The sequence below is a fragment of the Bos taurus genome, chromosome 14 (assembly GCF_002263795.3).
Source record: "Bos taurus isolate L1 Dominette 01449 registration number 42190680 breed Hereford chromosome 14, ARS-UCD2.0, whole genome shotgun sequence".
Taxonomy (NCBI): domain Eukaryota; kingdom Metazoa; phylum Chordata; class Mammalia; order Artiodactyla; family Bovidae; genus Bos; species Bos taurus.
In genome coordinates, this window is record NC_037341.1 from 54,983,164 (window position 1) to 54,999,659 (window position 16,496).

General features: G+C 36.5%; 1 protein-coding gene across 1 annotated transcript in view; it reads right to left on the reverse strand.

Annotated features, from left to right (window-relative positions):
• Positions 1-16,496, reverse strand: part of PKHD1L1 (PKHD1 like 1) — a 179,809-nt gene that overhangs the window by 108,504 nt on the left and 54,809 nt on the right. The window contains 8 exon segments of the mRNA XM_059874459.1: positions 107-217; positions 3,259-3,364; positions 4,058-4,180; positions 6,102-6,130; positions 6,133-6,255; positions 6,990-7,137; positions 11,876-12,048; positions 13,520-13,683. Of these exon segments, the coding sequence (XP_059730442.1) occupies positions 107-217; positions 3,259-3,364; positions 4,058-4,180; positions 6,102-6,130; positions 6,133-6,255; positions 6,990-7,137; positions 11,876-12,048; positions 13,520-13,683 (977 nt within the window).

Consider the following 16,496-nt stretch of genomic DNA (forward strand, 5'->3'; position numbering starts at 1 on the left):
AAAGGAACTCTATAGGCAAATCATTATTGTAACACTGCTCTTTGATTCCATTTTCTCTTATAGAAAAACAATTAGACTCAAAAATGGTCATTTTAAAAGAACCTACCACTCAGAGAAAGAAGAGAGCAACCTGCTGGCCCAACTGAGACTGAGACAGATGAACTAGGAGAAAATCCTGAACCCGAGATGGTTAGAATTGTGCTTTCTTCATAGGACCCTGAAAATGATAAATATAAATGACAATATTAAAATGACAAAACATAGAATCTGTTGCTTAAAATCAGACATTTTAGAGGAAAATGACTCTACCTTCTAAAATATATAAATAATAAGCCTTTAAGCAAACAAAGAAAAAAGACATTTATTTAGCAATGGTATTTTTTTTCCCATTTTATTACTGCACATTGCTTCGTGTTTGGAATTTGTGTGTTGATAGAGATTAGTGGCAAGAATTATCTGAGGAATGGAATGAGGTAAGTAAAGGAAAATTATTCTTATGACAAAGAAAGTAAACAGACATCTCCATATGGTAACTTAGACTGTGACAGAACTGCCATCACAAACTCATGAAAAAAGAATAAACTGTGCAAGTAATGTAGTGGACACTTTCCATTTGAAACAGGATATGATTACTTAAGCTGGAGTGACACCAATCCTGAAGTGCCTGGGCTATTCCAGGCTTATACTCTCTGGCCCAGGATCTTATACTGAATGTTCTCCATTGACTCTTAAGGTATCCAGGTTTGATCGATTAATGAAATGGTCACCCTAACTTATATAGCATCACACACAACATAGATTTAACATGGATTTAAACAGCTAAGAATGAAAAATCAAAACTTCAACATTTTAGAAAAATACATAGTCAAATATCTTAAAGACTTTTATGTAGAGATGGATTTGGTAAGACACAAAAAGCCATGGTTACCCATAAAGGAAAACATACACAAATTAAATGTTTCCATGAGCAAGATACTAAAACAAATCGTAAGTGATACACTAGGAAAAACATGTGCAAAGAATTGACAAACATAATATATAATACACAGTGCAAGTTGATAGGAAAAAGACAATCTGGTAAATGGATAAAAGATGTTAACAAGCAATTTGCAGAAGAAGAAATAATCTAAATGTCCAAGAAACATTGAAGATGTTCCTGTGCATTACTAACTAGGGAATAGACAACATAAAAACAATGATGAGATAACTTCTTACACTCATCAAATTGACCAAAATTAGAAAACTCATGTTATTAACTGTTGGTAAGGGTGTAGATAATATGATGCTCTCATACCCACTGGAGGTACAGTCAGTTAGGGGAGCAATTTGGTCATCTAATGAAGTGAATACACATATGCCTAGTAATCCATATGTAGGATGCAAATCCTAAAGAAATTCTAGCATGTATGTTACAGCAGATTTGCATAAGAAAGTTCAATACAGTCATGGGCAAAAACAAAAACACTTGTAAACAGTCTCAATGTCCATCAATAGAGGAACAAATAAACTGGTTTATCTATGAAGTATTTTAAACTGATTAATTACATATACATAAAACCATATATTTCTCAAAACAAATGCTGAATGACAAAAGTAAGGTGGAAGTGATATATACAATAGCTCACAATAGAAATAGCTCATAAACTTAAAAAACTGGAAAAATTACCATGTCTGTGTTATACACAAAGGGTAATTAAAATGGCATGGATGAATACAGACAAAATTAATTATTGTGCTTGCCTCTGGGGAAGGTGGTAGGGCACTTGCACTGAGCATAGTGCTTAGAGACAACTATAACTGCTCCTATAATATTTTCTTTCTGATGGTTAGAAATAAATATGACAAGTGTTAACAGCTGTTAAATTTTCATTGAGGAGAAAATGGATGTTTTTAATAGCATTATTATACTTACTTTTTTTTTATTACTTTTACATTTAGAGTGTGGCAAAAGGTACTTCACGTTAACTGAGTAAGAAATATTATTTTCAAGAATTAAAAGTGGAAAGTGAAAGTGAAGTCGCTCAGTCGTGTCCGACTCTTTGTGACCCTGTGGACTGTAGCCCACCAGACTCCTCTGTCCATGGGATTCTCCAGGCAAGAATACTGGAGTGGGTTGCCATTTCCTTCTCCAGGGGATCTTCCCAACCCAAGGATAGAACCCAGGTCTCCCGCATTGCGGGCAGACGCTTTAACCTCTGAGCCACCAGGGAAGCCCTAAAAGTGGAAGTCCATTACAAAATACAAAGATGTATTCAAAAACAAGAATACCAAAGTGGAATTTAAAAGTGGAAATCCATTACAAAATACAAGGATGGATTCAAAAACAAGAATATCAAAGGACTAAAACCAAATTAAAGTTCATGAAATCTTTATTCTTGAGAGTTCTGAAGGTTTTACAGTAGTGATACTAACTTTGGGATAACATGAATTTATATATAATACTATAAAAAGGTATTAGTATAATAATTACATTAGAAAGTATTATGAACAGTATTACAACAATTATAATACTATGATAAAATACTATATATTCTTCAGAATATATTCTTTCAACATAATGTGATATTTTAAAGATTTCAATGGGTGTTTTTTTGCTTGCTGAAAGGGTGAGTTTTCCTACTAGCCATTAATACTAAATAAGTGATTACAGTATCTGAGCTTATCTTTCTGTCTGAAAAAAAGCCATCCCTTACAATCCTTAGTAATTCTTAGTCATTACAATCTTAGTCATTCAACCCTTGGAGTTCAGACATAAAGTGTAATACTTTTTAAAAGCAATCACATACCATGAAAGTGTTTCATGATGCGTCCCTCTAGACTGAGTTCTTGACAATAATTTTTCTTTCTCTTATCCTCAAACCTGGGGCCTAATTATTTTCTTTTACTAAACAGCAGCTGTCCTGTTACTGACCTTTTAGTATTATATCTCCTAGGAGAAGTGGTCTCATATGATGAAAGATTCCAGTTAAAACCCTAGGTGGTAGAGTTCAACAAAACTGCCTCAATATCAGAAATCTTAGGTATTGATTTTAACTTGGTGAAATGGGAAAAGTAGAATACTAGTGAGTCCAATGTAAACACTGATATTTTTCCCAAAGAAAATTAATGATCTTTCCATAGCTTTCTGATTTGATACATTTTTTTCACTATGTAGAACTGTCTGCTTACCTTATTTAGAAATTAAAAACCACTATCAGAGTTTACATTTTTGCTAATTGTCTTCCACCCTACACTCCAAATTTGAAAGCAAGAGATTACCTTGGGAAGGGTTTATGGCCCGGATTTGAGGAGTAGTTGTGGGTTCCCATGTAAACCCACAGTTGCCTGAACATTTAGCTGGAATTTCATTGACAAAGACTTCAACCTACAAATAAACAAACACAGAGATAACAGAGGTAGCATGGTTAAACAGAATATATGTAGGATTTAGAAAAGTACTAGAATTTTGCTTGTTTGCTAGTTTGCTGGTTTCCAAAAATTAGTCTATTCTACTCATACTTTTTCTGCTTTGACACTTCATTGACTCATTCTACAAATGTGTCCATTATATCAGGCACAGCTGTAAATGGATGAGTACATTTAACAAAACAGATGACATTCCTGTTGTCACTCAACTTACATTCTAGTAGAGGTAGGGCAGAGATTTGCATAAGGCTATAAACTTATCCAAAAAAATAAATGAACATTATGCCCTGGGGGTAAGTAGTGCTATGGATAAAAACAAAGGTTGCTCTTGAGAAAGTCATCTAAACTCCTTACTCTTTAACTCCCTCTCTCTCAGGAAGTGGTAAGGTTAATAATCGCTTTACAGAGACAGACAAAGATTAAATGAAAGGATATATTTTCAAATACCAACAGCAGAGCTTAAAATCCATTTTTATCATAAAGAAGATATTAATAATTTTCCCAAAAGTCATGAAATAATATTATTGAATTGATCCTCTGTTAACAAAAAGTCACATGAAAATAAGGATGTCATCTCTTCAATTTTACTGGGTCTTAAATTTATTACAAAATAGTTATATGTTTAAAATTATGAAGAAACTTTTAATAATACCTGTGGCTGTTTGCTGGGTGTACGAAGTAGGTCTCCCAGTATACGCTGTCTGAATAAGCCACCTTCCTTTATCTTTGTTACTGTCATGTTAGCATTTTCTCCAAAAATGTTGGAATCGTTGATCTATTTTTAGATAAGACTATTTTACTAGAAATGTTATGATAAATATGACCACACCAGTTTTTCTTTTTAAATTTAAGCATGGTTAAAAGTGAAATGCCAGAAGATTAAAAATTTCAAAACCATTTGGTCACATTTTTGAAAAAGAAGCCTGTTCAAAAATGATCATAAATCTACCGAAGAAAAAACTGGTAACATCATAGCATTACCAGATACTGCAGCAGTCACAACTTGAATTAAATGACTAAAATTAACTTGAATATTTAGAATAAAATATGTCTGAGAAACACAAATTTATTAATTTTTGTCAAAATATTCTATGCTTTTTCTGAAAATGACCATTTTGACTAATGATTCTTAAATAATTGAAAAAAAGTGGTCTTCTTTCCACCCAAAAGTCAATGTTTCCCCTTTAGCAGTTTTGGCCTCTGACTACCCCTGGTTTTTCATCTACTGATGAAGTTATATTTTCTGCCAATGGTAAAAATGAAACCAAGTCGGATCAATATGCATACTTTGGTCATTCCAAAGTTCACTGTTAACACGGTAGCCTTCCGATGCATACAGAGGCCAGAAAAGAGACAGGAGTCTTCATGCTGGGTCTGTGGGAGCCAAAGTGACCAGGAGCAGAAATGATGAACAAGCAGAGGAGGCCGGTCAGGGAAGAACGAAGGGAAGAGTGCGCAGACACCCACAGAGGAACCAAGGGGACATCGGTCATTAGAGATGTCTCAGTTACAGAATTTTCTAATTTCAGGAACATGTCTAGTTTCAGGATATGTGCTTTCTTAAAATAAGGCCCACCTCTGTATGACATCCATACAGTCTATGGCATATTATATTCTATGTTTATATACTTCTTTGAGTCTCCTGTTATTTTCCCAAAGCAGTTTTGTATTTTTTTCCACCTTTTGTCAAGGACATCTTTCCAGGTGAACATATGTGGGTCTATACATGGCTGCTCGGTGTTCATGCTATTTGTGTCATTTTAACAACTATTTTTCTATTGATGGGGATTTAGGTTTCTAGGGGTTTTTTTCTTTTACTATTACAAATAATGCTGCATTGACTAACTCTGTGCCTATCTCATTTCCTATTTGTATTATTATTTCAGTAGAATGGAGTTATAGATCTGAAATGGCTGAATCATAAGGTTTATGTATTCAGATGCAACTAAATTATCCTCCCAAATGGCCTTACCAGTTTTACTGTCTCACCAATAGTACACGAGGATAAGAGTGCCTCTCACACTCTCATCATCACTAGAAAGCACACTTTTGATGTTTACCATCTGAGCCCAAAGTCTCTTCCAGACCCTTCACCTTCACATATTCTAAATGTGACTTCCCTCCTGTACTCCCAACCACACTCTAAGCGAAAGTCATTAGATAAGCGCTTAAAAGTGTGGCTCTGTTATGAACTTGAAAAGGTCATCTTTGGAACCAGAAAACTATCCAAGGACCCAGAATACAGCTCTAGCGAACAGACAGAATTATAGACAGCAAGGCAGATTACGCTTGGCCCCCCATACAGTATATCCCCAGCATACCCTCCCCCTTACACAATGCCTTCCCTCACAGTTTATGCAGATTTAGTTCTGAGACTGGCCCTGCCTCTGCTCTTCCTGCCCCTATCAAGGGTCTTCTAATCCATATATTCCTGAACTTCCCCCATAGGATGTCAGGCATAAAGCACCAACAGCTGTTCTCCACAAAAGAGAATACCTGGTCAACTTCATTTTGAATAATCTTCTTTCCCTCAATTTTCTTTTATGGAAAAGAATGGAAAGGAATTCCTTGAATGTTTAGTCTATCATTTGCATTTTTAAAATACACACAGTCTCCAGGTCTCCTTGGCATGAGGCAGGGTGCAAATAAGCAAAGAACACATAGAAGAAAACAAAACCCAGGTGATGTGAGGGAACCTGCAGGAGAGGCTGCTTTCCACATATACTCTCCACTTGACACGCCATGAGTATCCAGCACAGCTTCCCTCTCGGGTCACCGAGACTTGTCCCACTTCTTCAAGACTCTGGAGAGCAAACTGCAAATCTGCGGCGGACACGGCAGCGGGGATACCTGCACTCGCAGAAGGACGGCAAACAGTGGGAATCAAAAATTCACAAAACCGTGGTCACTCTTGTACATGCTAAGCTGCTTCAGTCGTGCCTGACTCTCTGCAACCCTACGGACTGTAGCCCACCAGGCCCCTCTGTCCATGGAATTCTCCAGGCAAGAATACTGGAGTGGGTTGCCATGCCCTCCTCCAGGGGATCTTCCCCACCCAGGGATTGAACCCACATCCCTTACGACTCCTGCACTGTAGGCAGATTCTTTACCGCTGAGCCACTGGGGAAGGCCCATGGTCACCTTTAACATACATGAGATGTAGTTTATTACTTGTAAACCAACTGTTCTCCTCTAATACGGAAAAAAAATGAAATTTCTATATTGCTTATGCAACAAATTTACATATTCCTTAGAAACAAAAATTACATGAGTAATGTACCTCAGACATTGATCCTTGGCTCAAATACTTAAAAACAATTTCATAGGTAACCAAAAAGCTATGGACATAAAAGAGAAACAAACTTTTGGGAATTTAACCTAGGGTATCTGGTGAGGTGATGAAGAAAACATGAAAATGTCATTTGTTCTCAATAATCCAGCTTTACATTAATGAAGATTTCAACTCTATAAATTACATAAAGCAATAATATTAAAAGGAAATACACTGAAATGTTTATGATGGTTATCTAGATCAGTACAGTTCAACTGATACACAGACCAAAGTTACAGACTTTTTCATGTACCTGTGAGAACATGTCCATACGCGTGAATGTCAAAGCTGCCCCTGAGAGGTGGAGATGCTGCTTGAATTCTTTGAATACGAATCTTTGACTCCCCGGGCCAGTTATTTCCTCTATAAACAGACTCATTCTCTGTCTCATTTGTGATTCTCTAATTTCCAAAATAAATATTGATAAAATGGTTAAATATAACAATGGTGAACACGATTTCTATTTCACCAGGGTACAATCCTGTGACATGACATAAATGAGCCTCAGGTATTCAGGACTCCTCAGAACATTAAGGAGAGTCACATAAATCAACACAGGCCGTACCAACGTGGCTGCGCTAATGAGGCTCAGGTCAACGCAGTCATCTGCGCGGCAATCAGCTGGAACCACAGTAATACCTCATTAATTCAGAGAGTGCCCACCATCATTCAAGGAACAAATATTTACTGAGCAGGCATTCTGTTCAAAGTACAATGCTAATCACATTGGGTGGTGAGGCAAAGAAGTACGAAACATGGTCTTGGCTATCAAAAAATTAAAAACCTTTTTAGAAAAATAACATACAAAAACTTGAAAACTTAACTAATGATATAAAGAAATATATGATCAATACAGTGCCTAATCCAGACTCAGGAAATACCTGTCTAATATTAAGTGCCAAGTGACAGAAGCAATGTGTGCGATAAACATTCATAGATTGTAACTCTAATAGTGAAGATGATATTCTCCGGCTGCTGATCCTTGTTAATCTTGTGGAATTTAAAGTTATAAGTCCTATTGCCCACGCAAATGAGCAAATATAAGTCCCAAAAGACATGTGCAAGAATGTTCAGAGCAGCTTTATTTATAATAATCCCAAACTGGAAATAGTGCAAAAGCCCATCAACAGAATAGATAAATTATTGTATGTTAACACCATGGCATCTGGTCCCATCACTTTATGGGAAATAGATGGGGAAACAGTGGAAACAGTGTCAGACTTTATTTTTCTGGGCTCCAAAATCACTACAGATGGTGGTTGCAGCCATGAAATTAAAAGACGCTTACTCCTTGGAAGGAAAGTTATGACCAACCTAGATAGCATATTGAAAAGCAGAGACATTACTTTGCCAACAAAGGTCCGTCTAGTCAAGGCTCTGGTTTTTCCAGTGGTCATGTATGGATGTGAGAGTTGGACTGTGAAGAAAGCTGAGTGCCAAAGAATTGATGCTTTAGAACTGTGGTGTTGGAGAAGACTCTTGAGAGTCCCTTGGACTGCAAGGAGATCCAACCAGTCCATTTTGAAGGAGATGAGCCCTGGGATTTCTTTGGAAGGAATGATGCTAAAGCTGAAACTCCAGTACTTTGGCCACCACATGAGAAGAGTTGACTCACTGGAAAAGACTCTGATGCTGGGAGGGATTGGGGGCAGGAGGAAAAGGGGACGACAGAGGATGAGATGGCTGGATGGCATCACCGACTTGATGGACATGAGTTTGAGTGAACTCCGGGAGTTGGTGATGGACAAGGAGGCCTGGCGTGCTGCGATTCATGGGGTCGCAGAGTCGGACACTACTGAGCGACTGAACTGAACTGAACTGAACACCATGGAATACTGTACAGTGAAAAAGAACAAACTTCAGCTAGCTGTATGCAACAACATGAATGTCATAATAACAAACAAAAGAGTACATAGTGTATTGTTATTGATATGATGAGTTAAAAAAGCAAAACTAACTAATGTTGGTAAAGTTAAAATAGTAGTTATCTACGGCTGTGGGTAAATAATCCAATGACAAGGAAAAGGCACAAAGAAGGTTCTCGGGGGTCTAATGATTTTCTTTATCTTGAAGTGATTACATGAGTGCCTTTACTTTGTAAAAAGTCATGGACTTTGGCAAGGTTGCAGGATACAAGAGCAACACACAAAAACCAATCATATTTTTATGTGAAAATAACAAGCATGGAGAAACTGAACTTAACATAAGATCCATGACAACGACCTCAAAGAAAAGGAAACACTTACATATAAATGTAACAAAACATGTACTGAATCTGACCTGAAATTACAAAATGCTGGTAAATGTAATCAAAAAGTTAAAAATGTTGGGAAAAAAAGCAAAGAAGATCAAATATATGGAGAGACAAATTGGGTTCATAGATTGGAAGACTCAATATAGTAAAGGCATCAATTCTTTCCAAAAGAATATATTGATTCAATGCAATTCTTATCAAAATACCAGCAAGATTTTTGTAGGTATTAACAAGCTTATTTCAAATTTTATATGGAAAGACACAGGACCTAGAATAGCTAAAACAATTTTTCACAGGAAGAGTGAGGTCAGAAGAATCACTCTACCCAATGTTAGGGCTCACTACATAGCTACGGTGATCAAGAGGGTGTGGTATTTATTGGTGGAAAGAATGACACACAGAACAATGGGACAGAATAGAGAGAAGTGAACCTGAATGTCACGCAGTCATGTCTGACTCTTTGTGATCCCACAGACTATACAGTCCACAGAATTCTCCAGGCCAGAATACTGGAGTGGAATCCAGAAACATATCCACACAAATATGCCCAACTGATTTTTTTTTAATAAAGATACGAAAGTAATGCAAATGGAGAAAGGATAGTTTTTTCAATAAATGGTACTCGAGCAACCACAGGGATAAGCAAACAAGTGAACCTGGACCTAGAACTTCGTATCTCATACAAAAGTTAACTCAGAATGGATCGTGGCCTTAAATGTAAAATGCATAACTATATAACTTTCAGGGGAAGCAAAGAAGAATATTTAGGACTTAGGGCTAAAAGTATAGTTCTTAGACTTGAAACCAAAAGCACCATTCATAGAAGAAAATACTTGATAAACTGAGACTCGTCAAATTAAGATTGTTGCTCTGTGAAAGACCTCATGAAGATCATGAAAAGGCAAGGTACAGACTGGGACAAAATATTTTCAAAGCACACACCTGACAAAGGACTTATATCTAGGATACAGAAAGACTTTAAAAGTTCAACAATAGGAAGATAGTCCAATTAAAAAATGGGCAAAAGGCATGAACAGATATCACAGAAGGACATATATGGTGTTTGACATTAGCCATCAGGGAATGCAAATTAAGACCAAAATGAGCTAACAGTATATACCACGTCAGCATGGCTGGAACAAAAAATAGTGATAATGCTAGATGCTGGCATATTTGTGCAGACAATGGATCACTCATACATTGCTGTATGAGGGAAGGTAAAATGGTGTAGCCATTTGTAAAAGAGTATGGTAGTTTCTTATAAAGCTGTACATGTGTTTGTCACATGACCCCATAATTATACTGTTGGGCAATTAACTCAGAAAATGAAAACTTATGTCACATGGAAACCCACATATGAATGTTCATAGTAACTTTATTCAAGCAGCAAAAACCTAGAAACAACTCAAATGTCCTTCAAGAATTAAGTGGTTAAATAGACTTATGGTGCATCCATACCATTAAACACTATTCAGCAATCAAAATGAACAAACTATTAATATATACAACAATTTGGAGAGATCTCGAGGGAATTACTCAGAGTGAAAAAAGTCCGTATCAAAAGACTTAATGCTAGCATGATTATATAAAGTCTAATTCCATTTATGTAACATTGTAAATGCCACAATTACAGAGATAATTAGTGGTTGCCAGATATAAGACAGTGGCAAAGGGAGGTAGGTGGTGTGGCTATATGAAAGTGTATCCATAGGGATTCTCAGGATGGAACTGTTCTGTGGTGGTCAGCTGAATCTATACATGCAATAAAAAACTGTGTGTAAGAATCGTACACACACACACCACACACAAATGAAAGCATGTAGAGCTGATAACATCCAAGTAAGGTTGGTAAACTGTATCAAAGTCAATTTTCCTGTTGTGCTATTATGTTATGCTTACAGATGCTACCCTTGGGGGATAATGGTGAAAGGTATGGGAATATTCCTGTATTAATTCTTACAACTGCACATGAGTCTACAATGATCTCAAAGTTAGTTTTTAAAACAATTCATTCATGCGGACATTTAAGCATGCGCATATACACATATGACACATTGTGTCAGCTCACAGACTGAAAAACATACGATGTTTATCTTAGAGATACCAAGACTAAAACACTGGGTCTGGAAGGGCTAAAAGCAGTTTTTGTGGAACACTTATAGTGTTTTAGTCTTTTAAATCATAAAACTTAACAGAAAGTTCTTTGTGAGGCTCAAATTATAATATTTAATTATTATTTAACCTTGAATTTTGAATGCCGTATACTTGGTTTTGGTTTGCTGTGGGAAGTTATATAACTAATTGTAGATGTTATAAAAATTAAATGTAAAATTAATTCTCATATCTGTAACATTTAACACAGATCTCATACTCAAAGAGTATAAAAGAACTCTTTAGATCCTTTTGGAATTATGGAAAACCATCTCTTTCCCCTTGTATCAATTTTTATACAAATAATAAACAGTGTTTATAACAGAAACAATTTAACAACCTAATGCAGAAATTTTCTTCCAATAATCTCTGTTCAAAGATCTTTATTGGGAGAGCCCACAGCTTTTTCTTCTACGTCACCAGAGAAAACTCTGGCTAGCTGATTTAAAACTTAAATCTGGTTAGCTGATTCTTAAGGTTATTTCCTCCCGCTTTTTTCCCCATAGATACATTTCTTTAAAAAAATTTTAATGTTTAAAGTGAATTATCATGGTCAATGTGAAAATTTATGCTCAATTTCAAGCCTCTAAATCTTCATTTAATCCTTAGAATAACTGTCTTGTCTTATTAAAAGGTATCTATTCTGTGTCATCTATTCGTAATAATGTTTTAGGTTTACTGGGTCAAATCTAATGTTAAGTTGAAGATATTTACTTGTAAAATTCTAAGCTTACCTGCCCAAAGCTTACAGCCATCATGGGTATATTATAACTGCAATTATATGATGTCATGGTGACAGAATACTGGTTGGTTATACTGGATCCATTACTTTTGGTCTGATTCACCTGAAAGTCCTTTAAAAATATTCCTTTATTTGCTAATGCTGGAAGTCTTCTCTTTGACATTTCTAAAGAATACAAATAAACAAAATAATGGGAGATAAAATTGCATAGCTTCTGCTGCTAAAAAAAGAAAGCATCAAATGATAGCCATGTGTCATGGAATAAACTGTTTGAAATCAACTTTTAGAAAGACCTTAAGGTAAGTAGTTTGTGAGGCTTGGCAAACTTTCACTTCTAGAACATAAAGCTTTGAAGTCTTTTGATATATGAGTCTCATTGGGTAATTAAAACAAAATACTGAAACGCCACCAAGCTCGGGGCTCCATGCAGCCCTCTGCCGGCCACTTAGTTTTGTTCGGGCATAGGTCCCTGAATGTGGTGCTCACTGTGACCTGGGCCTTTAACCCGGCACAAATCACCTGTCTTCCGTGCTCCACCAATCACAAAGGCCCAGTGAGAGCGGGTTCATTTAGTTTTAAAATACTTCCAAAGAAAAGGACTCCGAAACTCCTCTGAAATATGGTAAAAGTCACTTATTAAGGTGACTGTTTGGAATTAGGCTGATCTTTTTTTTTTTTTTTTTGAAGACTGGGCTTTCCTTGTGGCTCAGCTGGTAAAGAATCCGTCTGCAATGCAGAAGCCCTGGGTTTGATCCCTGGGTTGGGAAGATCCCCTGGAGAAGGGAAAGGCTACCCACTCCAGTATTCTGGCCTGGAGAATTCCATGGACTGTATAGTCCATGAAGTCGCAAAGAATCGGACATGGCTGAGCTATCTTCACTTTCACTTTTTTGAAGACTGAAGTTTAATTTTTATTATCTTATTAGCACATTTCACATAAATGAGTCTATTAACATAACTAGAAAAAATACTAAAACTATCAGAAATAAGATTTTCATTTATATTTTTACTAATTATCACCATAAAGCCCATGGAAGGTTTCAACTCATTCTTACTAGACAGATATCAATGGCAATAGTTGCCTTTCAGGAACAGATCTCTAGCTTGGTGATTCATTTCTCAAAAATCAAACTAGGCAAAATTAGAATGTTTTCCACAGCATGGTGGTGGTTAGTCGCTCAGTCATGTATGACTCTTTGCGACCCCACAGACTGTAGCCCACCAGGCTTTTCTGTCCATGGGGCTTCTCCAGGCAAGAATACTGGAGTGGGGTTGCCATGCCCTCCTCCATGGGATCTTCCCTACCCAGGGATCGAACCCAGGTCTCCCATATTGCAGGCAGATTCTTTACCGACTGAGTCACCAGAGAAGCCCTTCCACAGTGTACTTAACTATAAATAGAATCTAGAACTATAAAGCGAATTCCTGCTATACTGACAAAGTTTACATTAAGGATGCTTTCATCTTTAGAATAATCATCTGGCCCTATTCATTGAAAATATGATTTAAACCACCATACTATTGAGATGAAACATTTCTATCTAAGCTACAGAATATAAATAACATCTATGATAAGATTTTAGTACAAAATAGGTTTAAAAGGTTTAAGTTTTAGATATGAAATGATACTATGTACCATCCAATGTTGTCATTGTAGATGTCTGTCCAATGTATACAATATCCACATAGAAAGACTGTGATTCTGATGCTTTCTGCAAGCTAATCCTCTGAAGAGAAAAACTGGTCCCAGTGTATTTGGTTTGTACAAGATCCAGAAGGTCTACACAAGTGTAGGTCCAGCTGAAATATGGTTGTTTAATTAGATGTACAGTTCAGTTACAATGTTTAATGTAAACCAATACACTATAAAACACATTAAAATCTTAAGGAAGAAAAGTCTTTCTTTTCCCACAAGACTATAAGCATACTTTAATGGCACAGAAAAGCAGTCACAACAACGGATAGCAGGCAGAAACTTACACTGGCAGGGAAAGATTTAATGTTGCGAAGATAGCTTTTATTTGTAGCCTTGGCAGTAGGCATAGGAATGTAAAGCAATATTCTACAGTGACAAGTAAGTCAACTAAGGAGCATGCACCTTGATGGAAAGCATACAGAATTAAGACACAAGAATAAAGAAATCATTTTAGTAAAAAAATATTTATCAGGGATAGAGCAGTGAATTCAGCGAATAGTAAGAGGCAAGGCTGTAACTTGATAATACTTCCAAAAGAGCTCAGTGGAGTTGCATTGTCCACTATAACTAAGGGACAAACATTGCAGAAGTTATTAATCCATACAAATGGTTGCACAGTACCATCTAAATTTAGATTCAGAGTTCCATTAAATATTAACTGCATTGGAATCTCATAAATTACAAAAGCAATTCAGTAACTGGAGTTTGCAATAAAGAGATAAATACTGCCATTCAAATAACTAAATACAATTTAACAATAATCTTTGCGCCAGCTACCAATGAACTGATTAACTGATTGTTTGAGCACCTTCTATGCTCATTTTGAAACTCCATGGTTTGCAAATTCATCATTGAGTCCATTTCTAGTGCATCAAAGCTCAGACTGCATTATTTAAAAAAATTATATGCAGAACTACATTAAGTTAAAGTGCTCTTTAAAATAAAAAAGTACTTTGGGATTCTAAGCAGACCTCTATGACTAATTATATGATTCTGAAGTTCTAAAAACTACTTAGGAAAAAATAGCCCACTGAGCCAGACCCTTTATAAGACAAATGGAGACTACAGACGATATCAAAACTTAAGCAAATAGTACTCTTTGTGTTTTGTGGATAGATAATTTCATTTTCTAAGGGAAAACCAGATTTTATCTTTGGGATTTTGAAGCTGAATTTACAGCTTTACACATCACTGGTTTTGGAGACAACATTTGAGAAAATATGGCTCTTTTGATACTAACAATGTACAGAAAACAAACTAATGCTAACACACCTAATCGATCTATAAATGGACTGTCTTACCTACATAAAAGCAGGTCTAGAAATATCAGCTAGGAGCAGGAGAATTTACTTTGCCTTCATTGGTAACATTAATAGTTTTTAACCAGAGAACCATCCTCTTTTAAAGCATGATATTCTTGTTGAAAGATCTTGTGGCATTTAGGGTAAAGGAAGCCCATTAATTTCACCAAATGTAATGCATCTTCACATTAATGCACAGCAGATACACTGCAGGCTAAAGGAAGGACTACTTAGTGATGTGCTCAGTAACGGTTTGACTAACATGGAAGAACTGAGATCTGTGAAATCTTCCAAAATCCCGCTGCAATAAGAAGAATGAAATGCATATAGGTGGTGGTGATCAAAATTAAAATTGTGATTCCATAGTTCAATTTGGGTATGAGGGATGTTCCTTCAAGAAGGACTTTTGCTTCACAATAATCCCTCACAGACTACCCCTGATTTGAATCAAACTGAGTATGACACATTGGGTACGTTCTTTCTGTGCACAGGCTTTCCATGCTCCTTGCCTATTAACATGGAGAGAGCTACCTTGATCCTTGGCATTGCTTCCTCCTGTGTGACAGCTAACAGAGAGTGGCTGTGGCCTCTTCAGATTCAACAATTACCCTAGGGAATTGCAGAATTGTTCTCAGTCACTTCATTCATTCCAGGAGCTAACTTTGGTCAGATTTTATATATTGGATTAAACTGTTATAATAGCCTCAAAGATATATTTATGCATGGGAGGGGAAACCAACACCTTCTTCAATACTCTGTCTCTCTCTATCTGTCTCTGACTCTCTCTTTTTCTGCCTATCTTCTTCATCTTCTGTCGAAAATAAGGATGAAGTGAAAAAGTGAAAGTGTTAGTCACCCAGTTGTGTCTGAATCTTTGTGACCCCATGGACTGTAGCCCACCAGACTCCTCTGTCCATGGAATTCTCCAGGCAAGAATACTGGAGTGGGTTGCTATTCCTTTATCCAGGGCATCTTCCCGACCCAGAGACTGAAGCCAGGTCTGCTCTTGCACTGCAGGCAGATTCTTTATGATCTGAGCCACCAGGGAAGCCCCAGACAAAGATGGAGCAAATGTATAAAACATGCCAAAAGTGCGAACATAAGAGCCATACTCAGTTTAATCAATGTCATTTGAGAGTGAAATCTGAATTGTCAGGAAAAGGACATTTTTTAAAGCATTAATTCAGGAAGGTTACTTTTCTTTTATTAGGGCAGGGAAGGAATTGGTTTTGACTCATCTTAAGACAAGACTCAAGAGTGTCCTGCAACTTTCTCAGAGAGCAGCTTCCCATAGTTCTGTGCTAACACAGTCCACTTCATACACAGAGCTCCCTCAGCTCTCTGCCCTTCGAAGTCCACTTCAAGTTTACCAAACTTCAGAATCTGATGAACTTTCTGTCCTTGCGTATAAAAATTTTTTTTATTTCTTTACATCCTATGAAAGCATGATTTTAGATTTTATTCCTTGGGTAAAACACAAATAAGTATCCTTTAATGCTTAGTCTAATAATGTAAGGAATATTCAGTGGTAGAATTTTCATGTGTTCTGAACCATTCTTTGAAAGGTTCTTCTTAAATATTTCCTCTTTGACAAACATCTCTTGGGTACCTACATT